The sequence below is a fragment of the Haplochromis burtoni genome, unplaced genomic scaffold (genome assembly GCF_018398535.1).
Source record: "Haplochromis burtoni strain Fernald_Lab_line unplaced genomic scaffold, NCSU_Asbu1 Contig_13, whole genome shotgun sequence".
Lineage (NCBI taxonomy): Eukaryota > Metazoa > Chordata > Actinopteri > Cichliformes > Cichlidae > Haplochromis > Haplochromis burtoni.
Genome location: NW_024582374.1, coordinates 132,611 through 149,975, shown reverse-complemented (window position 1 = coordinate 149,975; position 17,365 = coordinate 132,611). Strand labels below are relative to the sequence as shown.

The following is a 17,365-nucleotide window of genomic DNA, read 5'->3' as shown; positions in this document are numbered from 1 at the left end:
TCATAGCTTTTTCAAGTAGAAAAAATAATACTTTACAATTACCATATAACAATGGCGACAATCCTAAGGACAGCTTCATTCAGGCTCTGGCAGAAGTTTACCAAGGCACTGCCATTTGGCCCCATCCTTCCTAACATAATACCTGTGAAAACAAAGAAAAACCTCTGAAACAATGATGGATAAAATCATTTAAATTTCTTTATTTCAGGCAAGATGTATTCAAGAAATGTCAGATAAGAACAATGCATTTTTTTTACCCATGGTGGCTGAAAAAATAACAATTCCAAGGACGTTCATTCCATCACTTGTTCCTTCTCGTGTCCGTATGAGAACATCAGGGGGCGGAGTCAGGTCAAGAGCAAAGTTCTGGATGTCGGTTCCGTTGTCATCCTGAATACCGTAGACGAGTGCCCGCCGTGTGGTGGACTCTGACTGGGCCTGACGCACTGTCGGTCTGGGCTTCATTATGTAATCGCTGCTTGTTCGATACTGTTGCCAAGGAACAGAAAGAGTTGTTCTTATAAAAGAAGTCCTACAAAATGTAAACCTTTGTATCTGAAACTGCAGTTTGTGTCATCAGAGGTCATACCTGCTGAAATGTGGCCTGGACCAGATTTGCTGGAAACATGTTGCTGCAAGGCAAGCGCATACATTTAATGAATCGTTCTAAAAGGTTGAACACAATGCCAGCTAATAAAAAATTGAGCTGACCAATGCAGTGCATACATACAGACACCAAACTCAGTAGACCTCCTGTGACCTTATTTTGGAAATATCTGCATAAAGGAACTCTCTTCTATATTAATCCATTCCTCTTTTCTTATGGAGTCAGATACTGAGAAGATGTTTTAGGGTGATTTAGTCCTTGATTCCAAGGACAAAATTATCATCATTTTGAAACTGTGCAATAATGAAGGCCAGATGCCTGTAATGGAGAAAATAAAACCATGAAATTTTTCCAAGATAGGGAGTCTCAGGAGACATAATTATTTCATCCGTCCATTTTCTGCTGATTATCCCTCTCACCAATGACCTCTTCCTTACAAGAAGGTGCAAAGGCTTTCCCAAACAAGTCAAGAGAACTGTTCTCTCCAACGTGTCCAGAGTTTGCCCCATGGATTTTTCCCAGGAGGACATATCCAAAACACTTCGCCTCCATCTCCAGGTCAACAAGCCATCGTCAAAAGCAGCTCAGTCAACTCTTTTTGATGTGGAGGACCTGTTGTGAAGGGAAACCCCAAACACTCTTTGGAAGAAACCCATTTCTGCTGATTGTATCTGTGATCTTATTTATTTGTGCTCTACCAGATTGAATGATAAATCATCAGCTTCACTTTCACACTCAGGGCTCTTTTCTTTTTGAAAAATCAGCTCAGCATCTTTGTCATTGCAGACTACCCTACCCACACTTGTGAACAAGACCCTGAGATGATTGAGCGCCATCACTTGGGGCAGTATTTCATCCCCAGAGTTGGCACCCCAAACGAGAACCATAGCCTCAGACTTGATTAATTGGTTTATTGTCATTCCCGCTGCTTCACGTTCTGCTGCAAAGTGAATACTGGAGGTCACCACTAAAAAAAGCAAATAGAACCACATCATCTGTTAGAACCTGCGACAACCGAATTGACACCCTCTACCCCTTGGCTGAGCTTAGAGCCAAGGTCTCACTGTAGCTGTACAAGGACAGCACAGCCCACAATAATGTACCCCTGAAGCACCCTCTGAAGGACACCCTGAGGGAATCCCACACTTCATCAAATATAGAGCGGATATACAGGGTGGGCCATTTATATGGATACACCATAATAAAATGGGAATGGTTGGTGATATTAAAGTCCTGTTTGTGGCACATTAGTATATGTGAGGAGGCAAACTCCTCAAGATGGGTGGTGACCATTGTGGCCATTTAGAAGTCGGCCATCTTGGATACAACTTTAGTTTTTTTAATAGGAAGAGGGCCATGTGACACATCAAACTTATTGGTAATGTCACAAGAAAAACAATGGTGGGCTTGGTTTCAATGTAACTTTATTCTTTCATGAGTTATTTACAAGTTTCTCTTTGTTCACAGCCATTGACATGTCGAAGAGGTTAACACGTTAGGAGCAGGTCGAAATTGTGTTGATATCTGTGAACGCAGTAACCGGGTCATTGCAGCAGATTTCAATGCAAGACACCCTACAAGACCACCCATCTCCCATGCTACAGTTAGCAAACTGCTTGCTAAGTTTCGTGAAACTGGTTCAGTGTTGGATTTGCCAAAATGTGGACGCAAGAAAACTGTCACTAATGAAGAAACATCAGTGGCTGTCCTAGCTTCATTCAGCAAGAGCCCACAGCGTAGCACTCGCCGCATGTCACTGGAGAGTGGCATTAGTCGAACATCCCTTCGGCGGATATTAGCTACTCACAAATGGCACCCTTACAAACTCCAGCTACTGCAGCATCTCAACGAGGATGACCCAGATCGGCACACAGAATTTGCAGAATGGGCAAAACAAAAATTGGAACAGGACCCTCAGTTCACGCAGAAGATTTTGTTCAGTGATGAGGCAAACTTTTATGTGAATGGTGAAGTTAACAAACAAAACCACCGCTATTGGTCTGACACTAACCCACATTGGATGGATCCCTCCAAGACTGTTGGAACAACAAAAGTGATGGTTTGGTGTGGTATATGGGGTACAACGATAGTGGGTCCATTCTTCATCAATGGAAACCTCAAGGCCACTGGATATTTGAAATTGCTACATGATGATGTGTTTCCCTCTTTATGCACTGAAGCTGGCACGTTCCCTGAGTTTTTCCAGCAAGATGGTGCACCACCACATTATGGGTGCCAGGTCCGAGCATTCCTAGATGAACAGTTTCCTGGAAAGTGGATTGGTCGTCGTGGGCCAGTTGAATGGCCCCCAAGGTCTCCCGATCTGACCCCCTTAGACTTTTATCTTTGGGGTCATCTGAAGGCAATTGTCTATGGTGTGAAGATACGAGATGTGCAGCACCTGAAACTACGGATACTGGATGCCTGTGCTGGCATTTCTCCTGCGGTGTTGCTATCAGTGTGTGAAGAGTGGGAGAAGAGGGTTGCATTGACAATCCAACACAATGGGCAGCACATTGAACACATTTTATAAGTGGTCAGAAACTTGTAAATAACTCATGAAAGAATAAAGTTACGTTGAAACCAAGCACACCATTGTTTTTCTTGTGACATTACCAATAAGTTTGATGTGTCACATGGCCCTCTTCCTATTGAAAAAACAAAAGTTGTATCCAAGATGGCCGACTTCTAAATGGCCACCATGGTCACCACCCATCTTGAGGAGTTTGCCCCCTCACATATACTAATGTGCCACAAACAGGACTTTAATATCACCAACCATTCCCATTTTATTACGGTGTATCCATATAAATGGCCCACCCTGTAGATATTGTTCTGTACCAAAACAAAAAAACACATCGTGCATGTGTTATTCACAAACATAACTATTCACAAACTAAAAAGAAAACTTACAAAATCGGCTTCAAAACTTTTTAAAAAGAAAATTAAGGAATCGCATGTTCTCTTGTTAAAAGGTTCACACAAAGCGATACTGCAGTATATTATTGTAGTTTGTCAACCTACACGTATGTTTAATATAGAGAAATTCATACTCATACTCTGTTTAGTCAAACCCGGCAGTGTTTCATGTTCAGACAAAATGTTTCCATTTGAAGCTTTGGCAATAGTGAGATCTTTTCGTCACTCCCCACTTGTTTTCAAAACATGAATAATTTTGAATGAACTGCAAGGTTGTTTTTAGGCCAACAGATGAGTAAAAAAAAAAAACATCATACAAAACAAAAACAAAAATAAAACAAAGAAGAGCAAAACAGGAAAGGCAAATCTACAACTTTCATTATTATTACTGAGCCACTCCTCTGTCTCCTTTCTACACATGCAGTGGGCTCGGTTTCCTTGGCAAGTGAAAAACCCAAGTTCTCTCAACTAAAGATTATCACTTTATTAAACTATGTACTAACAAGCATTTTTTCTAAAACATTTACATTCCTATTTTTGAAATCAATATTAGATTAACAAATTGAACTTGGGTTTTTACGCTGGAACACAGTGTGCTTAATAAAAACAAGAATATCATATTATGACTTCAGGGTAAAAAAAAACCCTTGGCTGTTGTCTGATACAAAGCAGTGATATTTATGCTCTCATCTAAACAAACTAAATTGAATTGTTTGCCTGCGGTTGGTGAAGTTGTGCAATTCAGAAGTTGGAAGCACCGACTTGGAAAGCTTGAACTCACATCATTTTCACAGTTGTTTAGAGTAATAATCCTGTTTCATTTTCATCAGTTTTTTTTAAACCTTGACCAAAACCTCACCTTAACCTTTTCCAATTGCCTTTGGTTGCTCAAGCTAAACTTTCTTCTCATGCAAGCATGGGGTTGGCTTTCCAAAAAGTAACTTGAAAAACAATGCTTTTGCCAGACAGACACCACGCTTAATGTTCAGGTCTGATCAGGTCTGATAATAATAATAATAATCCCAAAAAACATCACTTTACCTCAGCCCTTACTTAGAATTTTAATTACTTGCACATTTGACAAAATGAAATTGCATTTGAATTACTGATACACTATGAATAGCGCAGGCTTCGCTTTAAAATCAAGGGGAGAGTTTAAATTTCAAAAGAAGGCTGCTAATGTTAGAAACCTCAAACGAGATGCACTCCAATGGTCTGCCATGTATTTTCTAGAAATTCAGAATAGGACATAATGATACACTCAAAAAAAAATGAAATTGAGTGGTTGTTACATCTACAGGAGTCTAACTTTAATTTGAACAAAATAATTTCATGTTTCTATGGTAAATGTAATTAATTCATGCAGGATCTGCATAAAATTCAGTGACTTTATTTATTCTTGTTGAGATGACATGACAATCTAGGAAGAGTAGGTATTCGCCTTGACTCGTGAAAATTCACAAGGTCATATGAGATTTCAAACCACTGGTTATAAGAGGCTGAAAAGCATACACACACCTGTCAAGGACAAAAAAATAAAGAAAATTCTGTATCAAGCCTTGTAATCATAGCTTTCCTACTTTTCTTTTAGTGCTGATTGACAGCTTGGTGGGGTGATGGTTACACTGAAAAAAAGGGATTGGCCAGCTCTTAGATTTACGTAAGCATCTTGCGTGTATTTAACACAAATGCCTCATGCTTTAAAGTATAGTGTAGAAACTACATGATATGCATTAAATTCTTCATATCATGTTCAAGTGAAGTAAGTCAATAATATAGCAATGTTAAATCCCGTGACACTGCACGGGTTTCAGACTCGCGCTCTTTAGATCGTGGTTTCAGGAAGGCATCCATCTCAGTCAAGTCGAGCAGCCACCTCTACTTTTTTTGGTATACCAAAAAAAGTAAATTGGGTGGTTGTTACATTAAAAAAGTCTAACTTGTAATTTGAACACAATAATTTCATGTTTCTATGAACGTAATTAAATCATGAAGGATCTGTACGAAATTCAACAACTTAATTTGTTCTTGTTGAGATGACATGATACAATCTAGTAAGAGTGGTTAGTTGCTGAACTCATGAAATTCACAAGATCGCACAAGATTTCAAACTGCAGGAAAATCACTGGAGTTATAAGAGGCAGACAACTACACACACACCACGTGCATGCTATTGCTATTTATTGTGGATTAACCTGTCAAGGACAAAAACAAAAAAAGTCTGCATCAAATACAGGAAATCATAGCTTTCCTGTATTTCCTAGATTGTTGGCATGGTGGTTAGTGTTGTTGCTTCACAGTAAGAAGGTCCTGGGTTCAAATCCACGTTCTGACTAGTTTGCAGTGGTTTCTCTCTGGGTATTCTGGTTTCCCCCCACAGTTAAAAATCATGCATAGCACTGTTTCTGTGTGTTTGTGTGTTCTCCCCGTGCTTGCGTGGGTTCTCTCTGTGTCATGGTCCGTGAGAACAGTATCCGGGGAGTGTTTGGGTGACCATGCCCTCGGGTCAGGCACCGGCATTGCACCTGTATTCTATCCCAGGCAATTGCAGGAGGACTATTTCACCCAGCACGGACAGCTCCTCCATGCCAGTCTGTTAGTCACTCTTGGTGGTAACTTGGCTCTCCTAAGCTCTGAGTTTATTCAAGTATTCTTTGACCCGTGTTAATATTACACACTTGTGCCCCGGTCGCCATCCGGCAGTTGAAGACATTCGCTGCCTGTCGTCCTGCCTGTTCTGTGTGCGAGAGAACTCTCGCTCCTAGAATTTTTCCCACGGACACCCTCCCCCAACTCTGATTCTTCCCACGGTCTCAATCACAGCTTCCCAGGGCATTTCAGTTCCCGATTTCCTCGGCTTGAGTTATATTCTTGTTTCCTTGGTGGTTCCTGATCGTTTATGTTAAAGAAATAAATCTATACATAGTTCCCGCGAATTTCGTATTCGGCCCCATCTTTGCATGTGAACCTTAGTTCTTGACACTCTGGGTACTCTGGTTTACTCCAACAGTCCAAAGACAGGTAGTTAGTGGGGTCAGATTAATTGGTGATTTTAAATTACAGATAAGTGTGAATGTGAGTGCAAATGGTTGATTGTCTCTCTGTGTTAGCCCTGGGATAGACTTGGCGACTTGTCCAGGGTGTACCCTGCCTTTTGCCCTATAACATCTGGGATAGCCTCCAGCCCCCCCACGAACCTAATAAAGATAAGAGGATGGATGGAGTGACAACTGTAAAAGTTTTTATAAATTCATTATATTTTTAGTTATCCAAACTCTAGACTTTGTTGAACACTCCAAAAAATGATCTTAAAATAATCACGGGAAGGATTCTCACATTAATAAATGGCTTTCTGTCAGCATTAAGTATTTTTGTGGGACTAACGTAATTTGCATGGGTTGGATCAACTTAAATAAATTATGTTGGATTCAACTACAGTAAATAATTTGATTCATCATTAATGTCAAAGAAGCTTGCAAAGAAAAGCATCTGGACTTCTTTAAGTTGCTTGAAGACGTTTCACCTCTCATCCGAGAAGCTTCTTCAGTTCTAAGGTCAAATGGTGGAGAGTCCCAGATTTAAACCTAGTGGGAGTTTCCCCCCACAGAGGGACAAAAGGACCCCTGATGATCCTCTAATCGCCTGAGCCAAGGTGTGAAACTGGGTGTGGGTCCCAATCAGCCAGAGTTTCGGGTGAGTTCATTGTGAAACCTGGCCCCACCTTATCATGCGAATTCCTGAGGTCAGATGGCCCAGGATGTGAGTGGGCGTTAAGGCGTCTGGGAAGGGAACTCAAAACTGGATTATAGATGGCAGACGAGTTGGTGTCGTAAACCACCGCCTCTGTTCAAAGATGGTCGCTCACAGTGGACATAGATGGCTTCTTTCACTCCTCTTTCAAACCATCTGTCCTCTCTGTCCAAAATGTGAACATTGACATCCTCGAAAGAGTGACCTTTGTCCTTAAGATGCAGGTGGACTGCTGAGTCTTGTCCTGTCAGGACACTTACACTTACGCCTGTAGTGATGAAGTGCTTTGAGAGACTGGTCTGTCAGCACATCAGGGCCGGTCTGCCTCCCACTCTGGACCCCCACCAATTTGCCTACAGGACAAATCGTTCCACCGAGGACGCTATCACCATAGCGCTCCACACTGCGCTGAGTCACCTGGAGCACCGAGGAAGCTATGTGAGAATGCTCTTTCTGGACTTCAGCTCAGCATTCAATCATATCATCCCGGAGATCCTGGTCCAGAAACTGTCTCACCTGGGACTCTCCACCCCCATCTGCCTCTGGATCAAGGACTTCCTGACAAATAGACCACAGTCTGTCAGACTCGGCCCCCACCGGTCCAGCACCATCACACTCAGCACCGGGTCTCCACAAGGATGTGTTTTGAGTCCCCTCCTGTTTACGCTCTACACATCCGACTGCTCCCCTACCCATCTCTCAAACACCATCATAAAGTTCGCGGATGACACCACAGTGGTTGGACTCATCTCAAGGGGGGATGAGTCGGACTACAGAGATGAGGTCAACAGACTGACTGAGTGGTGTTCAGTTAACAACCTCCAACTGAACACCACGAAAACTAAAGAACTTATCTTGGACTTCAGGAAGGGCAGAGCAGACCCGGCCCCACTTTACATTCACGGGAGCTGTGTGGAGAGGGTACACTCCATGAGGTTTCTGGGCGTGCAGATCTCTGATGACCTCTCCTGGACTGCAAATACTACGGCGGTGGTTAAAAAGGCCCAGCAGCGTCTCCACTTTCTGAGAGTGCTCAGGAGGAACAACCTGGAGGAGAGGCTGCTGGTGACATTTTACAGAGCCACCATAGAGAGCATCCTAACGTACGGCATAACAACATGGTATGCAGGGTGCTCAGCTGCAGACAGGAAAGAACTGCAGAGGGTCATCAACACAGCCCAGAAGATCACTGACTCCTCTCTGCCCAGCCTGGAGGTCACTGCAAACTCTCGGTACCTCAGCAGAGCTGGCAATATCATCAAGGACCACTCTCACCCCAGCAACCAACTGTTTGAACTATTACCGTCAGGCCGACGGTACAGGTCACATAAAACCAGGACAAACAAATGCAGAGATAGCTCCTTTCCCAGAGCTATCACCGTAGTAAATAAGCACAAAAACAATTGAACCTATTCCATACCGTCACTGTCATTATATTATGCTGCTATCTTGTATATATTGTACATACTATTGTTTGAGTACTTACGATTGTTTTTTTTTGTTTGTACTTTTTATATTTTACATTTATATTTATTATTGAAACTTGCACCAAGGGAGTGGCACTCCAATTTCGTTGTACTCTGTACAATGACAATAAAGGCTATTCTATTCTATTCTATTCTAAATGTAATGTTGGATTGGTTAGACTACGTACATGTGAGTTTTGTTTTGTCAAAAATGTCAAAATAACATGGCAATATGGACATTTTTTTCTATTATTATCTGTCTGTTTAATTCTATTAATTTTACTGGCTGCAGACAACTTGACATAAAGGAAATATCTAGAATAAAACAGAATACGATACAGTATTTTTAATGTCTAAAATAGATTTCAATATAGTTTACACAAAAGCACTAAGGACTATAGTATTGTATTTGAATGTCAAACTGTGGAACTGCAGACTTCAACTCCAAAAACTCAAACACATGCCACACTTCCATTAGTTAGTTTCTACTGACAGAGTTTTTAAGGTCACTGCTCTGATTACTGGCTTCAGACTCACCACCCAAATAAACAGCCTGAAATCAGATGCTTGGATTAGAAAACCAAACAGATACAGAGACGCGCCAGGTGACAGTTAATAGTCCTGTTTACAGATACTGCTTATGAGAAACTGAGTACCATCTTCTATTAAAGAAGATTAAATGGTTTTTAGTCAACAATGAAGTCATCCCAGAATACGGGAACTGAATAGTTTAAGACAACCAATATGTTTAATCCTCTCTCGGGATTTGTTACAAATCCGAACAGCCAGAAAAACTAGGGTGCGGTCAGGATTGTGTCTGCTCTGCAAACACACCATCACCTACTTACCCTTAGTTTAGGGTCACTTTAAAAGCTGCAAGTTTTGAAAGAAAAGCACATTTCCTATTTCTTTATTTATGATGTAAAAAAATGACAAGTAAAATAAATACTTTGTGATTCTTAATGGATTATCTATGTAGGTGTACAGAGCCCCATTTTCAGCAGCCACCGTTCCCCGGCACATTATGTTACCTAATGCAAGTTTATCATGTTAAAAGGTGATCTCGGTAAAAGCCATTTCCCAATTATGTTATAAAATCTGTTCTGATGATTAAAGAAGCAATTTCGCTAGCTGAGAGGAGCATTAACCGACCCATTGTGGGTTAAATTATTAGCTCAAAGTAATCGCCAAGAAATAACGTACTTTTGAAACTTGTCATGCTATTTTATTAAAAAAAAAAATCTATATACCTGTTTTCAGGGTGTGTGTCATCATGTCAAAACACTGCTGTCGAGACAGACGGTGAAGTTTGAACTACAGCAATCGAACTTTTGATTATTTTGGCAGGTGTTTACATGTTTGTGAGAAAGATTCAAAGAAAAGACCTGGAGTACCTATCCTCCACTATCTTGCCAGTATTTTTGAGTCTGGTATCCATGCTAAAAGTTGAGATTTCTCTGCCTGTGTTGACTCAGTTTGACTCTTTGTTTACATGAATGAAGTGAAGACCACAGAACAAACCTCATTCTTAAATCACTGGTTAAACTGAACAGAAATTCACTAGCTGGGCCAACGTCACCGTTTTAGTAGGTAAAGGTGAATGCTTGGACATGAACTGAGCTGCGGCCATCTGCCAGGCCTGGAAGGGGACTGACGACGGCTCCCAGGCCTGGCAGATCCCCATGTACTGAATAGGAGTGAAGAAGTTAAAGAATTGAGAACAAGGAGGGAGGGTGGGACACGTAAACGAGAATGAACAGCTTGCAGAACTGGGGGAACCTATATACAGATGACATCCATAATGAGCGTGTTTGGTGGCCTTGTCCTGCTCCTGAAATTCCAATATATAATCTCCAATCCATGAGATAGCCAACGCACCTTTGTTGGCCATCTCACACAGCACACGCTAAATTCAGCGCGTGTAGCAGTATGTGCTTTGTTTCTACTGCCATCAAATGAGTCAAAGTCGCATTTGTGTTTAATTCATGGCCTGGAGATAATTCTTCAGAAAACTTAGACAAATGTTCTAATCTCACCGGATCAGGTCCAGGAGTGCATCTGCAGAACTCATGATGGGTTTGCTGCTGTCCTCAGAGTCCTCTTTTTGGGCTGCACCTCCTGGGTGGATGATGGAGACCATGATGATCCCCACGATCACAGCCACAAAGGTGGTCCACAGGTAATACGATACTGTGATCAGACCGAGGCGACTGGAACATTTTGCATCGAGAGCTGCCAGTCCCGACATCAAACTGAAAGAAAAAACAAGAAGTTTGGACTGAATGCATTTTAACTTTTCCACCTCTGAGTTACCTGGATTTGTATATTCGTTTCTAACACTGATTAAATATTCCACCAATCAAAATTGTAATGGTATGCAACATAACTTGCTCTTTCTTGCCACAAATAGTATATGTACATAGAACAAAAATGTTCTGTGAGGGTCCTGGATGATCGATGGTTCATTCATGGGTTTGAATTCACCATCTGGCCGTGACTTTCTGTGTGGAGTTAGCATGTCTGTGTGGGTTCTCTCCAGGTACTCTCCAGCTTCCTAACACAGCCCAGTCATTCAGTTGGTGGGGTCGCGTTAATTGGGGATTCTAATTTGCCCATAGATGTGACTGTGAGTGTGAATGTGGTCTGTGTCACTGTTTTAGCCCTTTGACAGACAGGGTGTGCCCTGCCCCTATGGTAGCTGGGTTCCATTCCCCCTGTGACCCTGAATTGGATAAGTGCAAGAAATTGGATGGATGGACCGATTGGTAAATTCAAAATAATACTCTGGTGTGGCATAGAGGTTATCAGATTGTGGCGCTGCTCAGGTGTTACTGAAGCCCAGGTTGCTTTGATTGCAACATTCAGTTTGTCTGTACTTTGTTGGGTTGGGTATTTTTTTATTATCTTCTTGGCAATAAACCACAGCTTGGCCAATCAAGCACAGCAATAACATCATCAGTAAAGAATTTGGTAGTAGTTTTGGTGCTGTGGACAGGTCCTAAGTCCTGTGGAAAAGAAAATCAGCTGCTCCATAAATCTTCTCAGCAAATGGAAGCACAAAGTGCTCGAAAGTCTTCTTTTAAATATCTGAATTCATTTTGGACTTAATAAAATATAACTTTTCATGACAATCCTCTCAAGGCTGCAGTTATCCCTGTTGCTTGTGCACCTTTTCCTACCACACTTTTCTCTCCCACTAAGCTTTCTATTAATATACTTTCATATTGCATGCTGTGAACAGACAGACTTTTCAGATATTTCCTTCTGAACTAGGAGTACACAAGGTATTTATATTCCGAATATGAATTTATTCAAACTCCAAAGTTTTAGCAGCAGCACAAATTTTGTGTTTCATAAATGTTACCATTTTAGTTTTTAATTTATATTATTTTGTTACGTTTCTAAGAGTGAATAACAATAAAAAGCACTTCAGAAGTTTGAAAGCTATTATTGGTAAATACATAAAAATTAAGCTTTGGCAGTGGTGCCACTGGTAGTATTAAAAAAAATTCTAATATTTTTCTGTGACATTTTTTCCACGTTACATGTGAGTACATTTTGATCTAGTAACAACACGCAACACAAAAAAAAGTATTTGGACAGCAAAGAGCAAAGGACACATAGGAGAAGAGCATCAGGTGGTTGGATGGCTAGTTAAAACACTGGACTCAAATGCAGGAAGCTGTGGTTTGTTTCCCAGTTTCATTTCCCCTTAAAACAACGACGGAAGCTCCAAAAGCTACTGAATAGGACGGTGATCATTTAGACATATCCTACATACTGAATGTTCAAAGTAAATTCCTCAAAGTAAAAATGTTAGTTTCATCTGTGAAAGCAAACAAAAGAGAAATGCAATGAGACAAATCATTAAAGAACCATCATCAAAACCAAAGATTAAACTACATACAAATTCTCAAAACAAGATTAATGAAGAAACGTTTTGTATTTCTCAGTAAATGAGAAAATAAATGGATGCTTTTAAAATGTATTTTTTCCATGCAAAATCTTATTCAGTGAGCTAGTTTTATGTTGAATAATAAACAGCATTTCCTTACATGGGATGTTTGTTAGTAATTTTACTGGTATATAAACAGATTCATGAGCAAAACTCCAATAGAGATAAGTTTAGATAAGATGGAGCAGATGAAACAAACTGTAAAGATGTGCAGGCAGCACACTGACATTTTAAAAAAGGAGAATTTTTATGGACATGAGTCTAAAGAGGGCTTTTCTGTGGAGAGAAACAACGTTTTCACTCTCAGTGGATAAAATAATGTACTTTTTTTTCCAAAACCACAGGCTTATCTCTGTGTTATGATAGTAAGATGGGCCCACTTCCAACACATAATTTTTCAACATGAAGGTTACTGGTGTGAAAGAGTGTGCTTTAACCCAAACCACAATGACTTTCTAAACCGACCAGACAGCTTTTAGCGTCCACATTCAAAAAGTGACAAGCTGGTGAAAACAAATCTAAAAAGGACATGACAAAAAAAGCAGTGAGATTTATAAACCTGTGCTACTACCACCCCTCCAGACTTCTGACCTTGATCTTTGGTTTATATTTTAATAGTGACTAATATTACGGAGCTAAGATAAAGAGAAGCAATAAGCAGGCACTGTGTGAAAACACATTGTGAGAGCTTTGGTGTTTATCCGGTCGTTAAGTGATGACGTGACGAATCCTACTTCCGGGCCTAAAGTAGTCTGCGTTTAATATGGCTTTTGTGTTGTTAACATGTTTAATGTTTTGTATTTTCTTCTATTTAATCTCAAAAAGCTCCTAAAACAGTCAGTGATCACTGTTGACCTCCCTCAGCTTTTATTACCGCTAATCATTTATTTATTTAATCCTTTTACAGCATCCTGCCATGTGATTACATTTGTTCCTGACCACCGAGAACACTCACGTTAACTTTTATCGAGTGGAAAAAAAGTTAGCTTGTTTATATTATGCTAACATAGCTGTGTCGCTAGCGGTCACGTAGCACATCATTATATACCAGCTAGCCAAATTTCAGTAACCCTACAAACGTCACTGCTGTTTAGTTTCCTGTCTTCATTTATGTTGGAAGTGATAACAGAGCTGTACGTGTTAATTTGTTTCCAAAACCCTGCAGCCAGGACATGCTATATTGTATTTAGATAGAAGCTAGCGAGCTAACTTCCTGCTAATTTCTAGCTCCGTTAAATGTCATAAATTCTGTTTTCATGGATGCCTGGATGGTAAACTCAATTGTTACACCTGGTAGAGCAGAACGCTGATCATTTTATTAAAGATGAAAGACTTTAGACAGTTTTTCAACTCTCAGTAATGCCATAGTGATCGTTTGATATATGGACCTGCAGCGGAGTTTAGGCCCAGACACGACTAAGGAGATTTAACGACCGGATACTCGATGAGCTAACAAAGAAACAGAGATGAACTGTTCAATCGATGGATCAAGCGCAAATGGAGCTAGGAATCAAAGGCAAACAATACTGTCAGTTTATTGTACTTGCAGTACAGGTAAGCAGCTGATCACATTATTTTTCTATTTTTTCTATTCACATGGACTTAAAATTAAGTACATATATCATTTTATTTTTATTTTATTTTAGATTCACATATTTTGTCAAACTTGATTCCAATGTCAATTATCCCAAACCAGCAGAATGTAAATGTATGTATGTCTTAATAACCGACTGAATACATTACTGGAAACTTTAGATATGCTAAGTTAAGTAGTGATTTGGGTCATTGTGTTAGAGCTGTACTGACGTGCAGGTACCTGGACACGACGAGTGGGAGAATCAGCATCTTCAGCATCCTCATTAGTAGCTCACCAGGAAACTGAAAGTACTTCACCTCCTGTCAGGGTAAGAGAAGAGAAATAATGGTCACGGGTAATTTTAGGAAGTCTATCACACAGATTTTTGAAAAGGACCTTATGTTACTTAAAAAGAAATAATGAACAGGAGCAGGGCATGACAGTGACACATAATGAATTACCTTTTGAAGAGTTTAGATGTCTGTTATAAAAAAAAAATTCAGTTTCATGGACAGAAATGAGACTCTGGACTATTTTCCTATTTTTCTTCTTTGCTAATAAATGGGTACATGTTTAATCTGCATTGTAAACACCTTCATCTCACCCTATCTCTTGCACTCTGTCACACCAACTCTCTGAATGTCATCCTTCACTATCTGTAAAGCTCGTCTGTGGCGTTGCTCTTTTACTGCTGCCTGGCAGCTCCATCTTCAGCCTTCTTCCTCTGCGTGTTCTCCAAACTGTCCTAGCCTTGTGTCTCCCACGTTGTCTCCAAGCACCTCAGCCTCAGCACTCCCCCCTTATGTTCTCCTTTCTAATCCTGTCCCTCCTGGTCACTCCCAGCATTCTTAACATCCACCATCATACAGGAAGAAAATGCACATCCAGCACAAGCCATTATAAAAAATGTGATGCTGAATTACACTTAAATATTGTAGATTTCCTAGTACAGAAAATCTTTTGATTCATCACTGTCCTTCCCACACCTCTGCCAGGTTGAGAAACAAAATATCACAAGACTTGCAGAAATAGAAAACAACATTTTTTTGTCCTTATGCTAAGTTTAACAAGCAAAATGGTATTTGAAATTTTGATTTTCACAACAGTAACAATGTGTGGAATTTGAGAAAAAGAGATCATTTCATCTAAAGGATAGATGTAACACCCTTAGATGAGGGCTGGTTGCAGCAGAATAACGGTGGCTCACAGTATCACGTAGCAACCTGTATTTAAAAGTGGTTTGTTTCTGTAAAATTGTAGCAATACATACTAAGTAACAAAACAGTATGTGCCTCAGAGCCCAAGCTTGGGCATCATTTAGAAACTCAAATCTCAAAAGATGGGAAACAAATCCAGCACTCACGGATCAAATGTTCTATTTTTGAATCCTCTCAAGGAGCAGGTGTATGCTGGTTGAAATTCACTCTACTTGGTGAAGCACGCTGACAATAAACACAAAGAATGAGAGAAAGAACATGGGAGCTTGTATGATGGAAGGATGGAGGTGAATTGGTGAAAGAGAAGCTGGAGAAAGTGTTAAGAGCCACCACATCATCTACAAGCTTATGTCAGTATAGAGAAAAGGGTTCTTCAGGTATTGTCTTTAGGTTCAGTAATTGGCTAAAAGAGGAGAGTGGCAGTTGTAACTGAAAACCAAGATTTGAATATGTGAATATTTTCTCCCTTCTTTAGACTTTAACCCAGGTTTAGCAGCAGACCATATGAAGTCGACAGGTGGTCACTTGGCTCAAGTCATGCTATGCACAATTATAACCATACATGCACAGTACACCCATAAAATAATGTAGCCATAATTTTAAACAGTCTAAAAATACCTGTCTTAGATTGCAGAGGCAACCCATATGGAAAAGATATATATAAATCTTATAAAGTTTGTATCTGTCTTGTGTGAAACTTGTATGAAAAGCATACAAGCGTGAAAACAGATATAAGATCCCTTGAAAAATTATATAATGAAACTTGTATGTTTTGGATACTTACTAAAACAATATATGAAAGTAATGAGAAAGTGGCCACTTTGATGAGTAAATCATGTAAGCCTTATATGATTTACTCATCAAAGTGGCCACTTTCATGAGTAGTCACATATAAGTTTTTACTATTTCTTTTCCATATGGGAAAGCAGGAAACAAAAAGGAGAAACATTTTTTCTGAAAGTGGATCAATGAACTCACCAGCTAATTGTGAACACAGAATCTCCTCAGCACATTTCTACTTGTTTCGCAGTTTTTCAGTACCTCCATGCTTTAAAAGTAGTTGCACAAACTGACGACTGAGGTAGTTTTGGTTTCAAAGAGACATTAGAAGCAGTCTGACTGTTATTGGCCTATCCACTCTGTCTTCTTCTTTTACCAGGACTGCTACAAAAGCACTAAAGTGTTAACCGAAAAACTTGCACAGCTATGACTTTTTACTAATATGGCTATTTAAGGTTTTCATTAACAAACTATATGAATTAATGCAACTTTTATTATTAATAGAATTCAGCTAAGGGGGCACAGATACTTTACTGGGTGGGCCTAACAACAACACTAATCATAACCTAATCATATTAAAGTATCCATAAAGAAATTCTGTACATTAATATTAACAGCTGTAGCAGAAAGCTAGCTCTCTTATTCATAAAACTGGCTCTGTGCCACAACTAGGCAAACTATAACCCTGGTAGCTCTGATGCTAGCGTTTAAAACCCAGCTAGCTGGAGCTACCATCACTGACATATCAAACATTTTGGACATTTACTGCAGTGCTGCTTCTTTTTGTTTCAATTCAATGGGCTACATACTGAACTTTAGAATTAGAAACAAAGTATCAATCCTTATTGAAAATCGCTAACAATTTCTCCGTCATTGAGGAGGGAGTGCCACACAGTTAGTCATTTCTTTTTAATTCAGATTCATTCCTGACTGAATAAGTGGAAAAAAAATTAACAGGGTGAATTAACAAATTGTTTAAAGTGTTTAAAAAGCAAAAAGAAAGGCAATTGTTTTGCCAAGACCGATTGACTTTGATGTTGACTTTAGCCTTGAGATGAAATTATGTCCCTGGCTGTCACAAAAGCTGTGATTTTG

The 17,365-nt window shown here is 39.9% G+C and overlaps 1 protein-coding gene across 1 annotated transcript in view; it reads right to left on the bottom strand.

Moving 5' to 3' along the window:
* Positions 1–17,365, bottom strand: part of slc1a7b (solute carrier family 1 member 7b) — a 46,773-nt gene that overhangs the window by 11,647 nt on the left and 17,761 nt on the right. Inside the window, exons 2-6 of the mRNA XM_005919853.3 lie at positions 14,514–14,593; positions 10,779–10,994; positions 590–632; positions 258–489; positions 43–142 (exon numbers count right to left, since the gene is read on the bottom strand). Coding sequence (XP_005919915.1) covers positions 43–142; positions 258–489; positions 590–632; positions 10,779–10,994; positions 14,514–14,593 — 671 coding nt within the window. The remainder of the gene's footprint in view (positions 1–42; positions 143–257; positions 490–589; positions 633–10,778; positions 10,995–14,513; positions 14,594–17,365) is intronic.